This window comes from Acipenser ruthenus, chromosome 4 (genome assembly GCF_902713425.1).
Source record: "Acipenser ruthenus chromosome 4, fAciRut3.2 maternal haplotype, whole genome shotgun sequence".
Lineage (NCBI taxonomy): Eukaryota > Metazoa > Chordata > Actinopteri > Acipenseriformes > Acipenseridae > Acipenser > Acipenser ruthenus.
Genome location: NC_081192.1, coordinates 99,264,433 through 99,285,006, shown reverse-complemented (window position 1 = coordinate 99,285,006; position 20,574 = coordinate 99,264,433). Strand labels below are relative to the sequence as shown.

Genomic DNA, 20,574 nt, shown 5'->3' with positions numbered 1-20,574 from the left:
TCCTTCTAAAGTACAAGAGAGATCACTTTCACATTGCTTAGGTGTGCTCATAATTTAACTGACTTTCTGTATGCAGCTCTGCTACTGTCTACCTACTTTAGTGTCTGATTTAATGACCCCACAAAAAGGCTTCAAGATGAAAGTATCGAAACTGACCTTTGGTGGGCTTATAGATGAGGATTTGAAGGACTTGTGGTAAAATAATTGACTTGGTGATCTGTCTCCGTAACAGTTTAATAAATGTACAAACATGAACACACATTTGTTTTGGTTTATATTGTACAATATTAGCAAATAGTTTGAGTTTAAACCAAGAGAAACCATAAAACTTGTATAAATAAATAAATCCATAATCTTTATATGCAAGTGGTTTGTCACGGAGCTACAGAGGTACTGTTGACCTCTTATTTCTTCTTTGTTGCCATCTTTAAAAATTGATTCTTGCAAAGTTCTGTAACAAGCATTCATGGGTTGTAGATGAGCGTTTGAAGGACTTGGTAATCGGTCTCCTTCTGTCTTTTCCAGTGGTACAGAAAGGTATTTCATGCAATTTTTGTATATCTAAATTACAGGTACAACTGCGTGCGACACAATATTCTTGAAATCCGACTTAATTATATGGGCAGAACAGAACGGTTTTATGACATGTTTTTGAATGAGTCTTGGAGGAGACGGATATACAAAGTCAATTATTTCACCACAAGTCCGTCAAACGCTCATTTATGAATCTTCAGGCGGGGATTTTCTTGAATTTTGGTTGATTGACATGGAATGACCCTATAGACCCTTGCTCTTATTGTATTACTTGTATTGTAACACTTGAAATGTATTTGCTTATGATTGTAAGTCACCCTGGATAAGGGCGTCTGCTAAGAAATAAATAATAATAATAATAGTAGTATTCTGATTGGCCGCCGCTATGCTATGCAAACCACTGATTGGCTGAACAGAATATCAAGATTCAATGCAGAGTGTGTGACGAGGTTAGTTTGGTTTGCCATAAACTCTGCTTTTAGAGTACAGTTTGAATGGCTTGGTGCAGGAATGGACCACACTGCAATAAGTTGACTCAAACATTTGGTTTAGTGGACCACCTCCCAGTGTACAATATTTATTTAGACATTCAAAACCAGAGGACATGGGGAGGATGCTCAGAATTTTTTGTATTGTATTTCCAGCATTTAGAGTGAAGCCCCAGATACTAAATACAAAACGTTGGTATTCCATGAGCAGTTGTGGATGATGGGACTCTATTGAGAGCTTGGATATTCTATATGCCTCATTCTGTCCTTTTAGGAATGCAATTGTAGGTGCATTCTAGGGCTTTAGCGCTTTCACAGGACAGCCAATTGACATTCTGCAGAAGTGGGGCTTACCTTTCTGTACGTTCTGGTTGGAACATGATGTATTTGAAAATGTCTTCGCTGAAGTATGAGTCAAGGCCATTGCATACCAAAAGTGATCCGTCATTTATTCTGTTAACTGTAATGTAGTGCGTCAAGTTCGTTGCGTAGTGTGTGTGTGTGTGTGTGTGTGTGTGTGTGTGATGCATAAACAATATGTGCTTTGTAGGTTTTGTCATTTCTTTATCTCCAACTAGAATAAAAGGATGCCCAACTCCACAGCAGTGTCTTGCCGTTGTTTCTTTAAGTGCTTGTCTGATTTTTCATATAGTTTGTTCGGCTACAGCCAATATGAGTTTGTCCAAACGCGTGTTGCGTCTTGGATTACAGCTCCACAGTCATGTTGCTTGAATGTCAAGTGTCTACTGTGAATGTCCTTGGTAATTGTCATTTTTAAAGCACGTAAACATGGATATAATTGAGATTTATTTTTTATTCCAAAACCAAGACATTACTTGCATTTTACAGTAATTGTGGACTTGGTCTGCTAAGTACAATAGGAATGCACATGTTTGTTAAATAAATGTTTTTGATTTCATCTGTTAAAATCTGATAAAGATGGATACTGTGTGTAATGGACCTCCATGGCTGAACTGGGAATTGAACCAAGAATCTTATGAAGCATGGTTGTAAAATATGAGGTAACGCACTCTAACAGAGTCTACAGATTTTTTTTGTTCAGTCTGACAATTTTCCAGCTGTTGCATGAATAAAAGCACAAGCGTCTCATTATTATTATTATTATTATTATTATTATTATTATTATTATTATTTGTTTATTTAGCAGACGCCTTTATCCAAGGCGACTTACAGAGACTAGGGTGTGTGAACTATGCATCAGCTGCAGAGTCACTTACAACTACGACTCACCCAAAAGACGGAGCACAAGGAGGTTAAGTGACTTGCTCAGGGTCACACAATGAGTCAGTGGCTGAGGTGGGATTTGAACTGGGGACCTCCTGGTTACAAGCCCGTTTCTTTAACCACTGGACCACACAGCCTCCCAGAACATAGTGTAAAGTAGAGTCCATGACCGACTGTATAAAGTGATAGAGTACGTGACTCTGAAGGGTTGTGGAAGCTGTGTGTCATTTTCTGCTGGCCTCTAATGAAAAGCAGAAGGGAGGAGGCTGTGCTGTTTGTTCTGACCCCTGGAATTCACCCCCCTGGGAGGAAGTCCAGGGCTCTCCTTCCTTCTGCCCTCAGAACAGCACATGAGATGTAAACTCTGCCTGCACTGACGGGAGCTGCAATATAAAACTACAAGGATACAATTAAACTATGCAATGCTGCTTTGTTCTCTGCACTTCTGTACCCTTAAATACCCGGACAGCCAGTGTACAGTATTTCGGTGCTTTTCCTTTAATTCCTGTGGGTTGTGTTTAGTTTTATAAACATTAAACTAAGAATAAACCTGTTTTTTGTACATCAACATATTGGGAATATACATGTTTTATAAACAAATATAACAATATAGCTGGATGGACAGTATATAGGGAATGTGAAATTACAATACATTACTGTATATACACTAAGGCTAACTCCTAGTGCTTAAGGCATTTATTTATTACACTTTTAAACTAAACTGCAGTATTAATACCCCTTTGTTATCTTTGCCTTTGGAAAACCTCCAACATGTTTCTATACACACATTATTTATAAATACTTTATGTATGTAGTGTGAGACTAGGAGGAAAGAGGAGTGTAGTCCTGTGGAGTACAGGATTCCGTTCCCCAGTGTCCTGATCTTCAAGAGAACAGCTTTATTCTCTTGGATTTCCAGTTTAATGCCTTCCTTCCTAATGCTTGTTATTATTAGGTGTAGCTGTTCCTCAAGGATTTAATCCAGTGTACACACAAGAAATGTTGAGGCATTCTCACAGCTTATTGTTCATGTCTTGGGCCTTTTTATTTTCAGTGCTTATTTTTTTAGACATGCACAAACTACTGTAAGAAACCCCTCACTTTGTAGAATAACCTTTTTTTTTTTTTTTTTTTTTTTTTTAAGCAGACTAGGATTCATTGAAACTTGTTTATTGTGCAATTTGCCACTTTACATTTCTTTGAAAAAAGTTAGAACACAAGCTGTATTGATGTAGTTTGATACATTACATTTAGCCTTTTGCGGTTAACAGAATTAGAGTATTTGTGCAGTGTATTGTCATACCAAGATTCATAGATAAAAATTGTGGGCAGCAGTAAACTTTTTTTGTGAGTAATAGTTACATTTAATACATTTTGTATTTGAGTGTGTATGATACAGCTGCTGCCTTCCAGTAATGTAAGGCCATGTCTCATTGATTACATCTTTTGACCACTCCCTTATTCCTGTTCAGATAAGATCAAACCATATGTATCCACACCTAGGAGTTCAAAGTGTGTTTGTATGGCTAGATCATTAATCTAATGGATAAGCTTTGGTATTTATTTACTCCATTGCTTTTGACCATCATTTTGTAAACTGGTTAGGTTTGTCACTGCTATACTATATTTTCAAACCCTATCACTTCTTCTGTCAGATGATTCCAGCATTCTTCAACAGAGAGGTTTTGATTCTTTCCAGTGACGCAATTATTTTCTTTGCCAATATGCTTGCTGAAAGAGTATTACCCTTTCTTTTGTAATTCGGTAAGTTCATGTTTCGATGCAAGTCCCAATATTAATAGAAATGATCTTTCTGGAATCTGTATTCTGTCATATTAAATACATTAATTCATTCAAACATTTAAGAGCAAGAGTAGGCAATTTAGCAAGAAACAGAGACAGAAATAGCTTAACAGCCCCCTCCTCCTCCTCCTCCTCACTGGTCTCTTGCACTCTGTGCTGACAGTCTGCCTTGTAAAACGTGTTGGCTAAACGCTGGATTGTCTTTCTAGTTGGATTTTATTTTGATATGTTTTTCAATAGCTTGTTTCTACCCACCCGTCTCCAATGGCTTTAGTGTTTGTGATGTTACAGTAAAGCATCCAGAAGAATATTGGCCAGATCTCTATGACCTCAAAAGCAGATGGCTGCTACACCATGAGAGATCTCAAGAGGAATCTCCCTTCATTCCAAGAGGCTGTTGCCATGCACTGCATCTTTTACTTCTTATACGGGAGTGAAAAAAATAAAAAGTTCCCACTCGCAAGTATTTTAAATGAAGCGTTTCAGTGCAATGTTAATGTGCTTTAGATCCGAGACCGTGGTCATTTATACAGCAGTAGCTACTTATGATAGATGATGGTTTTGCCGGTTTACCACATTCACCTATTGGTACTCCTGTATGATTGGGGATAGGATAAGCTGTGAGTTCTGTTTGATTTTACTCAAACTGTGGAAGGCATTGTTTTCAGTAACCAGGAAGAGCCCTAGAGGTGTGTGTTCAAGATCGAGACGGGATATCGGATATAGCACGTGTTAAAAATGAAACCTTCAGTGAAAGTGAAATAAGTTAACTAAAATCTCAGCCTAAGATGTATGTGTTTGAGACCAGGTAAGAAACTATTGTTTCGAAAAGATAGTCAGTACTGTAAAGAGGGGTATCACAAAAACACTTTGTGATCTTAAATTACATGCCCAAGGTTTTGATTCCCTCAATCTATGCCCTACAGGGCAATCACAGCTTTTTTTTTATTGTTATTTATTAATTTTTTTAAAAAGAGCATTTTAAGATTGCATCAACCTCAACACAGATGTTGGTGTCCATCCATGAACAGTCCAAAGCACTTTTGACCATTGTTCCATAGTCCAATTTCTGTATTGCGCATATTTTAGCCTTTTAGTCTTGATCCCATTTCTTGAGAGGTTTTCTTTCTGCAACACATCCTTTAAGTCCTATTTTCAAGAGTGACCTTTGTACTGTGCCTTCTGCCAGTTCTGTTGTCAATTCAACGCTTGTCGTCTTTCTATTCCTTAAGGATATTATCTTCAAGTATTGCTCATCCTTGTTAGACAGCTTTTTGGGTCTTCCAGTTCTGGGTTTGTCAATTACAGATGATGTTTCTCTCTGTGTGTGTGTGTGTGTGTGTATATATATATATATATATATATATATATATATATATATATATAATCTATACTGTGTGTGTGTATATATCTATATCTATATTTAAATTTGGCTTATAGGTTAATAAAATCAACCCCTAGATAGCAGAATGTATATTTCAACTTTAGCAAGCATTGGTAAAAAGGAACTCTGGTCACAATCTCTGTGAATGAATGTTCTCTTTTTATTGGTTTGAAACATGCAATGCATGTAATCCTTGTATGCCTTTTTCTTTTCAGGCACAAGACAAGCGGAAAGCCCTGGAGGAGACCAAAGCGTATACAACCCAGTCTCTTGCAAGCGTTGCTTACCAGATCAATGCCTTAGCCAACAATGTGCTGCAACTGCTGGACATCCAGGCGTCCCAGCTGCGGAGAATGGAATCTTCCATCAACCATATCTCCGAGGTACGGCAAGACCCATGCGTCTGTCATTTTCATAGATCACAGCTTGCAGAACTTGGCTTTATTTTAAACAAGAAACATGCTTTCAATACATCTGTATCTGCAATGCTAGTAAAATAGGTTTTGAAATTATTGTCTTTACATGTGTGCTTTTTTAAGAGGCACAGGCATTGTTGATATGACCTTCCTATCTTTAATAAGGAATTCACTTCTCAGTTTTAAGACAAAATATTAAAGGCATGTTTTTTGAACCATGCTTAAAATTATGCTCGGCGATAAAACATGTTGCTCGGAGGCCTACTGTATAAGACAAGTTGTTAACCTGAATATATATCTGTTTTCAAACACACACTCCCATGATCAAAGGTATGTGAACCATAAATACATGACTCCCCACCTTGCCCTCTGTGCGACTGCATTCACACTACAATTTCTTTATCATCACCAAACCAGTTTTTTTTCTTTTTCCATTTCCCAGGTGTATGTCCCTCTCTGACTCACTCCTTGCATTCTTCAGTAGCCATGGTAATTTAGATTAAAGATAGCTAAAGGACAGGGCGGTCTTAAACAGCAGATGCATATCTATTGATGGTATCTGCCAGAGCCTGCTTTCTTGGGAGTCCTATTCTGTTGTGTGGGTTTTGAAGTTAGGAAGAGAAGAAATAGTCATCTTTTTTCTGTGAGCCTTGTAACATCATGCTGATAATAGTTTCTACAGTCTTGTAGAACATCAATTTTTTCCACATCGTAGAAATTGTAGATGACCTTTTAAAATAATATTTTTTTGTCTCCTTCCTGCCACCTCAAATAAAACTGAGTGAGCAACAAGGTAGTCTGTTCTCGCATGTTTTTTCATTTTTTTTCAATGTGTGAAGAATCTTAATTATGGGGGGATTGCTTATTGCTTATTTCTTATTGAGTGCAAGGTCAGATTCTAGTGACCACTGTAGCATGGTAGCTGACCATATGATGACCCTACTGCAGCAGGCAGATGACTCTATCCAGCCCAGCCTTTTCCTTGGTGTGATTTTCTGTCGACTGCACTGAGGACAAGACACTTCAGGGGATTAACAATAAGAAAAGATCAAAAATAAAGAACCAAATGGTAAATAAATGGCCAGTTGTAAAGTAAAACAAATGCAAACTTCTGAGAATAAAACCTGATTGAACTTGAGGACAGCGTAAATATTCATGGCTTTCAAGTTTCTGCATAGTGGTATTGAAAAACAGAAAGGGTCTTGGTTTGTTTTCATTAAGGTACGTTTGCCACCAGGGGAAGAAAAAAAAAAAAAAATATATATATATATATATATATATATAAACATTTTAGGCTTTAATATATATATATATATATATATATATATATATATATATATATATATATATATATATATACAGTACTGTGCAAAAGTTTTAGGCAGGTGTGAAAAAATGCTGTAAAGAAGGAATGCTTTCAAAAATAGACATGTTATTAGTTTATATTTATCAATTAACAAAATGCAAAGTGAGTGAACAGAAGAAAAATCTACATCAAATCAATATTTGGTGTGACCACCCTTTGCCTTCAAAACAGCATCAATTCTTCTAGGTACACTTGCACACAGTCACATTCCAGAGGTTTTCAATGGGGTTCAGGTCTGGAGATTGGGCTGGCCATGACAGGGTCTTGATCTGGTGGTCCTCCATCCACACCTTGATTGACCTGGCTGTGTGGCATGGAGCATTGTCCTGCTGGAAAAACCAATCCTCAGAGTTGGGGAACATTGTCAGAGCAGAAGGAATCAAGTTTTCTTCCAGGACAACCTTGTACTTGGCTTGATTCATGTGTCCTTCATAAAGACAAATCTGCCCGATTCCAGCCTTGCTGAAGCACCCCCAGATGAGTCCAATTTTCAGCTTTGCCCAACACCTGGTCGTCTAATGGTTAGACGGAGACCTGGAGAGGCCTACAAGCCACAGTGTCTCGCACCCACTGTGAAATGTGGTGGAGGATCGGTGATGATCTGGGGGTGCTTCAGCAAGGTTGGAATCGGGCAGCTTTGGCATGAATCAAGCCAAGTACAAGGTTGTCCTGGAAGAAAACTTGATTCCTTCTGCTCTGACAATGTTCCCCAACTCTGAGGATTGGTTTTTCCAGCAGGACAATGCTCCATGCCACACAGCCAGGTCAATCAAGGTGTGGATGGAGGACCACCAGATCAAGACCCTGTCATGGCCAGCCCAATCTCCAGACCTCAACCCCATTGAAAACCTCTGGAATGTGATCAAGAGGAAGATGGATGGTCACAAGCCATCAAACAAAGCCGAGCTGCTTGAATTTTTGCGCCAGGAGTGGCATAGTGTCACCCAACATCAATGTGAAAGACTGGTGGAGAGCATGCCAAGACTCATGAAAGCTGTGCTTGAAAATCAGGGTTATTCCACCAAATATTGATTTCTGAACTCTTCCTAAGTTAAAACATTAGTATTGTGTTGTTTAAAAATGAATATGAACTTATTTTCTTTGCATTATTCGAGGTCTGACAACACTGCATCTTTTTTGTTATTTTGACCAGTTGTCATTTTCTGCAAGTAAATGCTCTAAATGACAATATTTTTATTTGGAATTTGGGAAAAATGTTGTCAGTAGTTTATAGAATAAAACAAAAATGTTCATTTTACCCAAACATACCTATAAATAGTAAAACCAGAGAAACTGATAATTTTGCAGTGGTCTCAATTTTTTCCAGAGCTATATATATATATATATATATATATATATATTTTAAAGCCTAAAATGTTAATTTTTTTTAGTCAAAGAACTGACAAAATCTGCATTCATTCTCTCGCGAGCAGCAGCCCTGCACTTTTGATAACCAAGCAAGTGCACCATTCAAGTTAGCAGTAACAGCAAGAAGTAGAAATGAAGTGTTGCAGTATCTACTGCTGGACATGAACTGGCTGCAAAAGACTGCAAACAATCCTAGCTTTGTGTGCCTGTTCAAGGGTCTTTGAGTGGGGAGCGGTTTTCTATCTGATGCTTTAGCTTTTGAGTGACCGCTCATGAAGTAAAGCCAGAAATAAAGACCTACTAGGCTTCAGCTAGCTCTGAGGAACCACAATCAATATAAACGGTAAACTGTCGTGATGCGAAGATTGCTCTGCGTTAGTGGGTACAGAGACTGTGTATAACATCGCTTGTAAAGTGCTGGTCGCAATGATTTGGTGGTGGTAGGCTTTTCTGCAGCAATCGCAGCTTGTCTGTTATAATATTTGTTTGGGAGCCTGCAAAGTCACTCTGGTGCATGTTTATTGTACAATGTGTGTAGCATGATAAAGATACATTAATATATTGATGATCTGTACAGTATTACAATAATAATAGCAATAGAGTTCCACTATTAATAAAAAAAAAAGAAAACCATGTTTTGAATGTGAAGTTTTAACCCATTATCCAGACCCACCCTGCAGATTCTCATCTTTTGATTCTCATTGACCCTGCCTTTTACAACCCTGTGATTATGCTGCAGGGGTGTTCGACATGACAGCAGTGTGGAGTAGTGGTTAGGGCTCTGGACTCTTGACTGGTTGTGGGTTCAATCCCTGGTGGGGGACACTGCTGCTGTACCCTTGAGCAAGGTACTTTACCTAGATTGCTCCAGTAAAAACCCAACTGTATAAATGGGTAATTGTATGTAAAAATAATGTGATATCTTGCAACAATTGTAAGTCGCCCTGGATAAGGGCGTCTGCTAATAAATAAATAATAATAATAATGAGTGTTGAACCCTTTCTTAGATTCAAGGACTTAGATTTTTGGAACAAGTGCTGCCTGAAAAAAAAGATGTTGTGGTTTATAACCCTGTATAGGCTGGTTGTGTTGTAGAATATATATTAGAAATATTAGTACATACTGACACTACAACAAGGGATTGCACAATACCTGAATAGATATTTAAGAGTATTGTTACCTAGCCTGGAAAGCAGTCACTTTTGGTGTTCTGTTACCTTGTGTTTCTCTGAGTGTCAGGGCCCCCAACCTAGATGGATAGATACTGAGAGCTGAGGGCTCCAGGTGCAGTCGTGTAGTTTCTTTGAATCTGAGTGAGCAGGGATCGGAGGAGCGGGTATCCAGCGATCAGAGGGGCTCAGCAGATCCGAGGGGGCTCAGAGGGGCGGTCAGGGCATAGCACAGCAGGTATCCATTCAGGGCAAGGAGCTAATGTTTACAGTCGGGTTCTATAGTTTTCCAACAAAGATTATTTGAATTTCCCTCTGCATGTTCCAATTGGCTAGTTTGTGGCTGAATGGGCTTGAAACCTTGATTGATCGCTCCCCCGCTTCCTCTGTCTGATTAGTTCATTATCATAATCTGGAAAGGGGAAACTTTTAAAACGTGCATAACTTTTGCTAAATAATTCTGATTTTATTCTGAATTCCCATTTATTTTTACCATAAGAAATTACATTCTTTTAGACACCAAATATGTCGGGTTGCAACTTTGGTTAGACATTGCAAACAGTTTAATTCTCTTAGGGATTTATTACCAGGGTTATTCTATGCTTAAGCAATTTAAGAATAAAAATGCTTGCATCTTGTACTTGTAATGCGTTTTAAATCAGTATGATGTGAAATTTGTCTTAAATCTCTTGTTTTCTTTTAAACTAATTTTAAACTACTGGTCATTTTTTTGCTTTCTTTCAGGCTCTGTGTTAAACCACCTTTCTTTCACTAGATGGGTAATTCAATCGCAGAGATGGGTTTGATTAGCCTTTTGTTTCCTGAGTGCCTGATGCATTCAAGGTGTTAGATTGATCGTTATCACTAGGCAAAGTTAGACAAATTTAGATTAAAGTTAATTAAGTTTAGCTTTATGTTAAAATATACAATATCCACAACATTTTAAATATATTTCTTATGACAGACTGTATGACCTACAGTGATTAACCGCATATCTATAGATAACTAATAAATATTGTTTTATTGGTTAGCTTTCGAAGATCGTAAGACCTAACGGATAGCTGCAGTACACCCCAAGAGGAATTAGGCGTTGGTCTATAACCTCTTAAACCGCCACCCATCCAGGGTGTGGTGATTTCATGTCACCAGAGCACTGTCTGTTACAGAAATACATACGTTTCTCAGACTCCTGTACGTGTGCTATCCATTGTCGGTACTCGGATGTAGTTTAACCAAGTACAGATTGCTTATTTTTTGACCCGCTGCAAGGAATACATGTCCCAGCTGAATCGCACAAAGTGAATACTGTTTGTGTGTCGGACCCACCATTTATCCAATTGACATGGATCTGGGGATGTGTTGAGGATCTGATCAATATGACAGATTGCATGTTACAATCACATTTTGACATTTAAATCTCGGGGAGAGCAGTCATATTTTGTGCAAAGATGCAATGACAGCAAGCCAGTCTCCACACATAATGTATTGTTTTTTTGTAATACCCCAGTGGTTGGTTTCACTACCCCCCCCCCCCCCCCGCAATGTCATCCCATCAAAACCATTGGTGTGTTCTTTTATATTACAGTTCCTTTCATCCTTCTTTTTAAATTTGCATTGATGTCAGAGGCTCACCTGTTATGCTGAGTCATAATATAATCAATTTAATAGATTATTCAAAGTCGGTATTATGGCTGCCAACAGGTACGTTAATAATCAAGTTCATAAAAGATGATGTTTTAAGATTTAAATGAATAGAATCTATCCTGTGTTCTAATCAAGTTGCACGGCATTGATGGAGAGCTTGGCGGTCCAGCAGCACAGTGTCTCTGGATCTTAATGAATTGTAAATGATACGATCCACCCTTGCAGAGGCCACTGTATGCATGAATCAATCCTGGCAGTGATTCAAAGAGCTCTGGACACCCAAAGGGCCTATCATTTTCAGTTTCAAAGGGAAATGCCTACAGGAAATAGGTGGCTTCTTGGTTGTGTTTCTGTAATCTGTCTTGCAGCACACAGGATTGTCTGCTAAAGTTGGAAGTTCTTAGAAAACGTTTTATCACCCCCCCCCCCCCCCCCCCCAACATATGGCGCATTAGTTTACAGAGAGATTTGGACTAAGTTGTGCAACTGCATTACTTTTCCAATTGTGCACTTCCACTTTCTAAGATGAAGAGATGTAGTAGTGTGGTTTTCAATGGGAAATGCATTGGCCTCTATTTGTTTCACAGGAATACACCCTGTGTAACGGATAATAAACGTATTTTATACAAAACTCAAGTAGACTCTACTTTTTACACGTTATAAAAACACAGTAGTTTCTTCCTAAACACCACAATATGCCAGGACTTCGTAAATACTTTATTTGCTTGCGTTTTTTATCCATGGGTTGTATACAGTAGCATATGAATACTGTCAAATAGTTTTCTGGGCAATATGATGCGTTTGTACCATTCAAAGAACATTTAAAACAGATAGTAGTATTGAATAAGTAACTCGTGCAGCGTTTTGAAATAAATATGCGCTTCAGGCAAAGCCGGTGTAGTGACCGTGACTTTAAAACTGGGACATATTTCATATTGACTTTGTGTGTGTAAGCATTCTTGCAGCAGCATTTGTACTAGCTGCAACCTATTCATTGAGGCTATGGGGGACCAGCAAACAAGCCCTTTATCTATGTGAGGTACATGGTCATGTGTAATGTATTGTATTGAGTGGATCATTTTACAGTGTGTGTAACTTCGACACACACTGATTGTGTTACATGGTTCAAGGGCATTGCTTCTGCTGTTAGTAACAGGGAGATGTGTAACGTACCATGTGTCCCTTAGTCAGCCTGCTGGGGCATACCAAGAATTGCTGAAACAGCTGTTCAGTTGAGTGTAGGCAAAAACATGTTTCTTTTTTATTTCTCTAAAAATAAACTTTCGTAAAGGATGTGCTGATACATAATATTGCTGTGACTTTAGAAATGATCCAAGTATTTAGGAAGTTATCTAATTATTTCAAATCCAGTTTTTGAAAGTCAAGAAATTTGAAGGAACCTATAACATTGGTGCTGTCAAATGTATTTAAAGATTATTGGAAGTTATCATTTAATAGTTATGGTAAGTCACACATTTCTACTGGAACATGCACCTAAAACCTTTATTTATTTTTATTTTTTCCAACCTCCCTGAACATTTGAAAATACGGGCAAGTAAAGATAGAACTTTGCAATGGTAAGGTAGAAGGAAATGCATGCTGTACACATTTTAACTGTACATGATAAATTGAAACCTGTATGCGAATGTCGGCTGTGGTTGAGATTGAAATTTGAATACCTGTTTTATACAGTTTTTAAATAAAGAAAGACAGCTTTATAAATCATTTAGTCTCCTGAGCTCTGCTTTTTAGGATGCTAATGATGTAGAATGCTGAATGTGTGTGCAAGTGAGATTCACAAGTCTCCTGAGTACTTCTCTCTAGTAATTGCACAGATTGATTCTTATGGAAACAATATTATTGCTGTGCTAAGAGCAGGCAGATTGAATTGAGGAGCCCAGACTGTGGGCGACTGGCAGCTCCAGCATCTTTATTCTCACATTAGTTGCAAGGCCCATTTACTCTTGGCAAGCAACTTTAACCCACTAATGCAGAGATGTCAAGCCTTTTTGGCTGAAAGAGCCAATTACAAATAATAAAAAAATAACAAATGAAAAAAAATAAAATAGACAACATTTTTGTGCTCTTTGAACATGTTACATGTTTACCGGATAAAAACAAACAAAAAACTCTCCAAGTTTTTACATGGGGACGTCTGGAAGTGCATGATGACCTCATAAGGATGACATCCCCCCCCAAAAAAAACAATTGAGACATTTTTTTTCAGCTATGAAAGGGTTGAACACATACACCAACATTGTCGTGTTTTTGCATTGCAAAAACCTACCAGCCTTCACTTCTAAAAAGAGCCGTACTGTGGGGATCAATGCTCTTGGACAGTCCTGCACTAATGAACTGCTGTGGGAGGAAGGGAGAGCTGCATCTTAGAGCAATCGGACTAGGAAACAAGTCCTTGTTGAGTGACTTGGTAGAGTGCAGGGTGCGCGGTGCAGGGCAGGCATTGCCATGGTTGTGGATTACTCTCTGCTCCTCTAGCCCCACCTACATGCAGATATGCTTGTAGATGTTGGAGACTGAGTAGCCCTCAATGGGCTGGGAGGAGAAAACCTAGAAAAAATGGCTATAAATAATTAATACAAAATCTGTCATGCAGCAGTAAACAGAAACACTGTTAAAAGAAGCTGTGGCAGTAATGCACTTTAGTGATATATTACCCCTTGATATATAACACAAGTTGGAATTATGTAGCACCTTTCATGAGTATGAATTTCTAAGTACAATGCAGAGACATGACAAGAAAATTAAGTTGTATTTTTCTAAACTGTTTTTTTTTATATATATTATTGGGAATTACCTTGTGAAATGTGCTGTAGAAGAAAAAAAAAGTCAGAGTAAAGTTACACTGCGCTGATGAGCCCCAGACAGGGCAAAACATATCTGCAGTTGCTGTATTCTGACTTCTAAAACGTTGTTAATGTAGAAGCCTTTTGGCAAGTTTCACATGATTTGATTGGCTCTTGTAATGCTGAAATTTGCGTATCCCCGATTATTCATAATTCTGTTTACTGCTTTCTCCCACCTTAACTCAAGAGCTACTTGTATTTATAGATAGATAGATAGTTGTTTCATTACAGGAAGGATGTAAATCAATGATGATGTTCTTCAAGCCTAGTCTATTTTTGAGGTTTACTTCCCTTTTTTGCCAGCCGCATGATTGTTGTTGCAAAAGTGTACATTAGTGTGCAAATTTATTACAACACCCCAGTGCTTCTGTTTTGTGCATATGAAATCTAACCACTAACTTCAAATCTTGGAAAATTGTCAAAATAGGCATGTTCGTGGTTGTCATTTTAATTGATGCATGCAATTCATGTAAAATAGTACACACCGCTACAAATGGTAAGATGCATGATACTTTTTAGAAGTTGTTTAAGATGCCTAATTAAAGCACAACGTGGTCCAAACATTTTCACGCATGAGTGCCTGTTATATCACCGATATTTTGGAAACAAAGCAGCTTTAATCAGACTCGCTGACCCGATTTGAGGGTGTGCACAAGAACTGGTCATTTTGAAGGTACTTGCTCTTTAGCGTTGATCCTCAGTTTTAAACTTATCTCAGCGTTTCGTAGTAGGTGTTTGTAGAACCTATAAATGTAGTGTATTGAAGTATGTCTAGGATTAAGATGGTACAGTCATTGGAACATTTTAAGGTTTGCGGAACAATAAAGCTTTATTGTCAGACCTTGTTATCCCACGAGGAGTCCTCTAATAATTGATGAGGCCTCTGCTTTAGGCTACTGATTTGGAAGTGGAGCTGATAAAGCACCGGGGGTGTTAACAGCAAATGCTTGATATGTCTTAATGTTCTTTCACTTAAAGCTCATTTATATGTGTACTGTACATGTTTGCCCCTTGCACTGTACAGCTGTTTCCTATTTGATAGAGTTATCCAAAAGAGAGTCACTAAAACATGCAGGCCTATACAGGGTGTGGACCAAATACTGGCAACCGAGATGGCATGCTCTTCTGTATAAATTGGCTGTTCAGAGGAAAATACCTCTCCTGACATGCCTGCAATCTATTCTATTGTATCTCCCGTTTTGCTTTTGTCACAACAGACTAAAGAAGATCCTCTTGATTCAGTCCTGTGTGTGTATAATTGCTTTATCAGGTCTGGTTTTGTTCCTGTAAAATCTGTCAGTCTTTGCAGATCTCCTTGGCTTGGTAACATGCTGTGCGAATTGAACGCTGCTTTTCCTGAACATGTTTTGATAGAGCGTGTTTCCCTGTGAAAAGTTTAGAGCAAATGGAAGGCTTTCTTCATTATCCTACATAACTGCTTCACTGTACTGGTGATCAGCGTTTGTCCAGAGCAGGAGCAGCCTAGCCTGTGCCCTGTCACTAGAAGGGATGAGCCATGAGGAAAGGGAGACTCACACAGCATGTGTCTGTCTTTCCATTCGACTTCACGCATCCCGGGCTGGGCCTTGCCAGGGTGCTTCAGAGACGTTCATTGAACTGTAATGCAGGACTGTGAGCAGCAGAAAAATTCAAACAGGCTTCTAACAGTGTGTGTGTTTTTGACCGAGTTACTTAGCAACACACGGTTATTTTTGGACTATTTGCACTGCTTGCGGTGAACTTTTGTTGAAACAAATAAACCCTTCAATGAAACAGTGAAAATGTTTTGCACGGACACTACTTTTATACTCAAAGTTGAGGTTGGGAAATGTTTGTTTAGGCTGTAGGACTGTAGTTTTATAACCCCATGAGTTACTCATAAGTCAGTTAAGGGTTCACCTCTAATGGTTTATGACTGTGCACTTTCTCTAAGCACAATAATACATTTTATTTGCTTTTTTAACTTGCAGATTCATCAAAGTGTGCCTTTTTTTTATACAGTATCCCCAACATGTTTTCCCATTTGAAGGGTTTGGCATTTTTAAATTACAGAAGTTCAGGGGTTTAAGTAGCACACATTTAGGTCTGTGCTTTTAAAATGAGCACGTGCTGGTGAAGGGCATGTGCCACTTTCAAGGATTACGGCTAATGTCAGGTAAATATGGATCAGGCACTGATACCTACACTGTCATCATTTTAAGGTAAATTAGCGATATTGTGAGCCACCCTAATGATAAAACTTAACACTAAGAATCTAGGTCATAGTGCCCTGCTTACGTATATAGTAAATGATTAGCAAACAACAATTCTAAAATTATTGAATTCAGTGCCATCTCCCAAAATGTTCTGTCCCTGTGGGTGATGAGGACTTCTCTATTGTAAGCTACCTTAAACCACTGAACTTCTGTCACTATTTAAAAATGCCAAACCATTTAAAAAAAAAAAAAAAAATCCAATTTTACAAATAACAAATGGGGAAACAGTTTAGGCATCTTTTTATAGCAGCCACCTAAAAGCGGGCCCAGGGGGGTTGAGTAAAGAGATTACAAACACAGAGAATTGCTTTTCTTTTCAGAGGCAATATCAGGGATGGAAATAAGACACCCATTGCATAGCAGTTTGATTCATTATTGGTTTTACTGTGAGTTTAATGAGACACACCTTATCTTGTTACCTATACACTGTGTCGAATCAATCCTAAAACCTGGAATGGGTGCAATAGGAATCTTTCCATCCCTGAAAGCATTTAATGAATGCATTACCTGCTGTCTATCAGTAACTTGGCAGCTCTTTCATTGTTACTTGAAATACTCGCACTCTTGAAAGTTTGCATCCTTTTCTTTCCGAATTTGTTTTATATGAATTCTCAATACTGTGTCTTTGGGACTACATCATGTTCCAAGTAGACCTGAAATCATTCAGCAGTTTTAATGAATTGCTTTCTAATAGACTGCGGTATAGTAGCTTGACCACTGTAACTTCTTTTAAAATGTCAGAAACTGCAAGGCAAGCTGTGACTTGGACTGTGAAGGAACTGCAGCAATGTTGCGTGGATAAATAATGCCATTAATAGTTTATTACATTATTTGCTTGATGTGTACTAATAGCAACGTAATGGGATTTGACTTTGTGTATTGCAGCATCATTATGTTTAGATGTTATTTTCAGACATTAATTTTGATATACAGAATAATTCCCCTGTGGTTCAAGGTTTTCCTTTTCATGCCATGACCCTCGATTTCTTTTTTCTTCCCTAGACTGTGGACATACACAAAGAGAAGGTGGCCCGGCGAGAAATAGGCATTCTGACTACTAACAAGAACACGGCGAGAACCCATAAAATCATTGCGCCGGCCAACATGGAGAGGCCTGTGAGGTATATTCGGAAACCCATAGATTACACAGTGCTGGATGATGTGGGCCATGGAGTGAAGGTAAGAGAAATGGTTTCACATATTCCTCAATCGTGCAGCAATTCACATTTGACAGCAATCTTTATATATGAGTGTTCCTTGCAATGGGCTATGTATAAGAGGTATAAATATGTATTGCCACTGAAACAATTTCAGTAAGTTTTCAGTAAATCTTTCTTTTTTATGGTACATTAACCTAATACCAAGATTATTATTATTATTATTATTATTATTATTATTATTATTATTATTATTATTATTATTATTATTATTATTTTAATAGGAATGTACTTGAATTCAAGTCATAGAAAGGCATTACTACTGTAAAATATTGAAATATGGACATTTGTAGTAATCAATGAAAACAGCTGGGTGGATGTGCTTGTATGTTTATTTCACAACCTCCCTTTGAGAACTAATGGCTTAGTAACAGATACAGTTGTAGTTACTGCTGGAGTGGGAGCCATGAAATCCTGGATTGAAGTCTTGGTTCAGGCTACTGTGACAAACTGGAAGACCTAGTGCTGCTTTTAATGCCTTGCATTTCCTTCTCAGCATCCCGGTCCTATTTAATACTTTTTGTGGTTTCTCAGCAGACCAGCAAAGCTTTTTTTTTTTATTTTATTTTTTTTTATTTCCTTTTTTTACCTGCTTTGGGAATTTGAGAGACTAAAGTCCTGCTCTCTTGACTCCATTTGAACAGTACTGTGTCTGGAAATGTGCCCCTTAATCACTGCATCGGTGTGTGTTGTCAGGCAGATTGAATTAGGTTCCTCTTTATTCGTTCTTTGTGGGTAAAGATAAGCAATGATAATGCAGGATAAAGGCCATTCTGTCATCCTCCATTTAGTTGCCCACAAATCATAAAGCTATTGCAGTCCAGATATGGGGGTGGGGATGCTGACATTTTTTAATTTTATTTTTTTAAATAATGGATACAGATCTGTATAAGTCTGCACAAACCTGCCACTTTATAATAAGACAGACTGAGTTTAGTCAACTTATTGGATCTATCCCATTTGTCACTTATTATTGCTGCGAAACTCCTTTTAAGGATTAGTGTTAATTACATTGTACACACTCATTAATACTTTCATTCCTTAAAATATTATTGCTATAATTAAAAAGCATTGATTTTTGACTGTCAGTAAAAATCTAATATTTACTCTGAATTATTTGAATTTCAGTTTTTAAAATGGTCATTCAGGACAGTCTGAGTGCTGTGTTTGACTGGGTTTAGAGCCCTGCTTAACTGTAAGATGTAAAAGCACAGTGTCTACAGCAGCTTTGCAGAGTACTTCAGACTTCTCTTTAAGTGCAAGACAGCTTGTCTGTTTTTATTTATGTCTTCATCAAGGCTTCAACCAACTATCTAGGCAAAAGTACTATGTTGTCTCAAACATGTGTTTGTCATGCTGTAGCTTTTGGTTTGGTACAGAAATCCATTATATGTGTGTGTTTTTATGTAACTTTTTTTTTTTTTTTAATCTTAAATACAAACTGCAGTACATAAGAAAAATCTAAAGAAGTCTGCATTATTGAAATAGTGTTGATGCAGTGGTCAGTCCAGCCAGCAGCAGCATCTTGGTGAAAAGTGGGCAGTTGCAGGAGGAATATGCAGTTTTATAAGTACATTCCACACTCGACAGTAGTTCAGGTTTGTCAAAATTAGTGCAGAAAACTTCACACAATTTTACTATAACAGCCATGCCCTTCAGGCATGTCAGGGTTTGATTTTCTGTTTGGATCAAACTGTCAGAGCATATTGTAGATCTTGGAGATTTCTGCCAGCGATGGCAGCGAAGCAATTACTTTAGATTGTAGCAGATGGTCTGTTTCTGCAAACAGAAACCTGTAACCTTTAACAGACTGCTTGGCAAATTTAAAATATGGTGGATTCATTTCCTCAGTGTTGCAGAATACCTAATCACTTGAAGAACAAAGACAATTAAGCTGAAGGGGGCCTTTGCTGGCAGGTTGTTTTAAATTCTGAAGCGCTGTAGCTTATAAAATAGATTTTTTTTTTTTTTTTTTTTTTTGCAGTTAATGGAAATTGCATTTTTTTTTTTTACCAAGCACTTTTTTTTACCAAGCTGCATGACAAAAAAAAAAAAGAAAAAAAAGAAAAAAAAATACTTCAAAACAATGTTCTCCAGTTGAAATGAGCTGCTAAAGTATCCCCAAGCTCCTAAGGATGGGACTGGACTGGCTTCTGTAACCTGTTTCCATGACCCTTTGAGCTGTTGCTCTCCTTTAGTGATTCCCTTGAGTCGTCTGACACATTTCCCTCAATACCAGTGCTTTCCAAAAACATTCAGGAAGACTTCTTTCCTAAAAGGGCTACCATGGCAGCCCTTTTGACCTAATTCAGTTCTTTGAAACTGCAGCCTTTAGATCAATGGATAAGGTGGATGTGAACGTGGAATGATGTTGTTTAGTCAGTTACACACGACAAGCCTAGTGTGATGAGGGGCATTGTTGTCCATAAGGCTGGGGCGATGCCTAATTTTTCACTGTCGATATATTGTTGTCCAAAAAAGCAGATGCATCAATTAGTCCTAATCGACGTAATGAAAGGGTAAAAAAAAAAAAAAAAATTGCAGAAATACATGTGGAGCTGTAGATTATAGTGTAACTTTGCAAGTGACACTTTAAAAAACTATTATGCTTATTAAATTGATTACATTAGTTTATGAATATACAGTAGTAATTGTTCGTGTTGATTGATTTGTACCAGTTGGTTGTCAAAGCAAAATACAAAAAATGTTTTAAATCGATAACCAGTCAGAGTAACAATCAATCAAGAGAAAAACTATGCATTAATAAAACGCAAAAAATAACAGCAGTGCGTTTCTAAAACGCAGATGTAAAAGACAACAT

At 37.8% G+C, this 20,574-nt stretch overlaps 1 protein-coding gene across 9 annotated transcripts in view; it reads left to right on the top strand.

Moving 5' to 3' along the window:
* Positions 1-20,574, top strand: part of LOC117399260 (abl interactor 1) — a 44,862-nt gene that overhangs the window by 7,467 nt on the left and 16,821 nt on the right. For all 9 annotated transcript variants that reach the window (XM_059023202.1, XM_059023199.1, XM_059023200.1 and 6 more), the window contains exons 2-3: positions 5,670-5,837; positions 17,539-17,715. In XM_059023202.1, the coding sequence (XP_058879185.1) occupies positions 5,670-5,837; positions 17,539-17,715 (345 nt within the window). The remainder of the gene's footprint in view (positions 1-5,669; positions 5,838-17,538; positions 17,716-20,574) is intronic.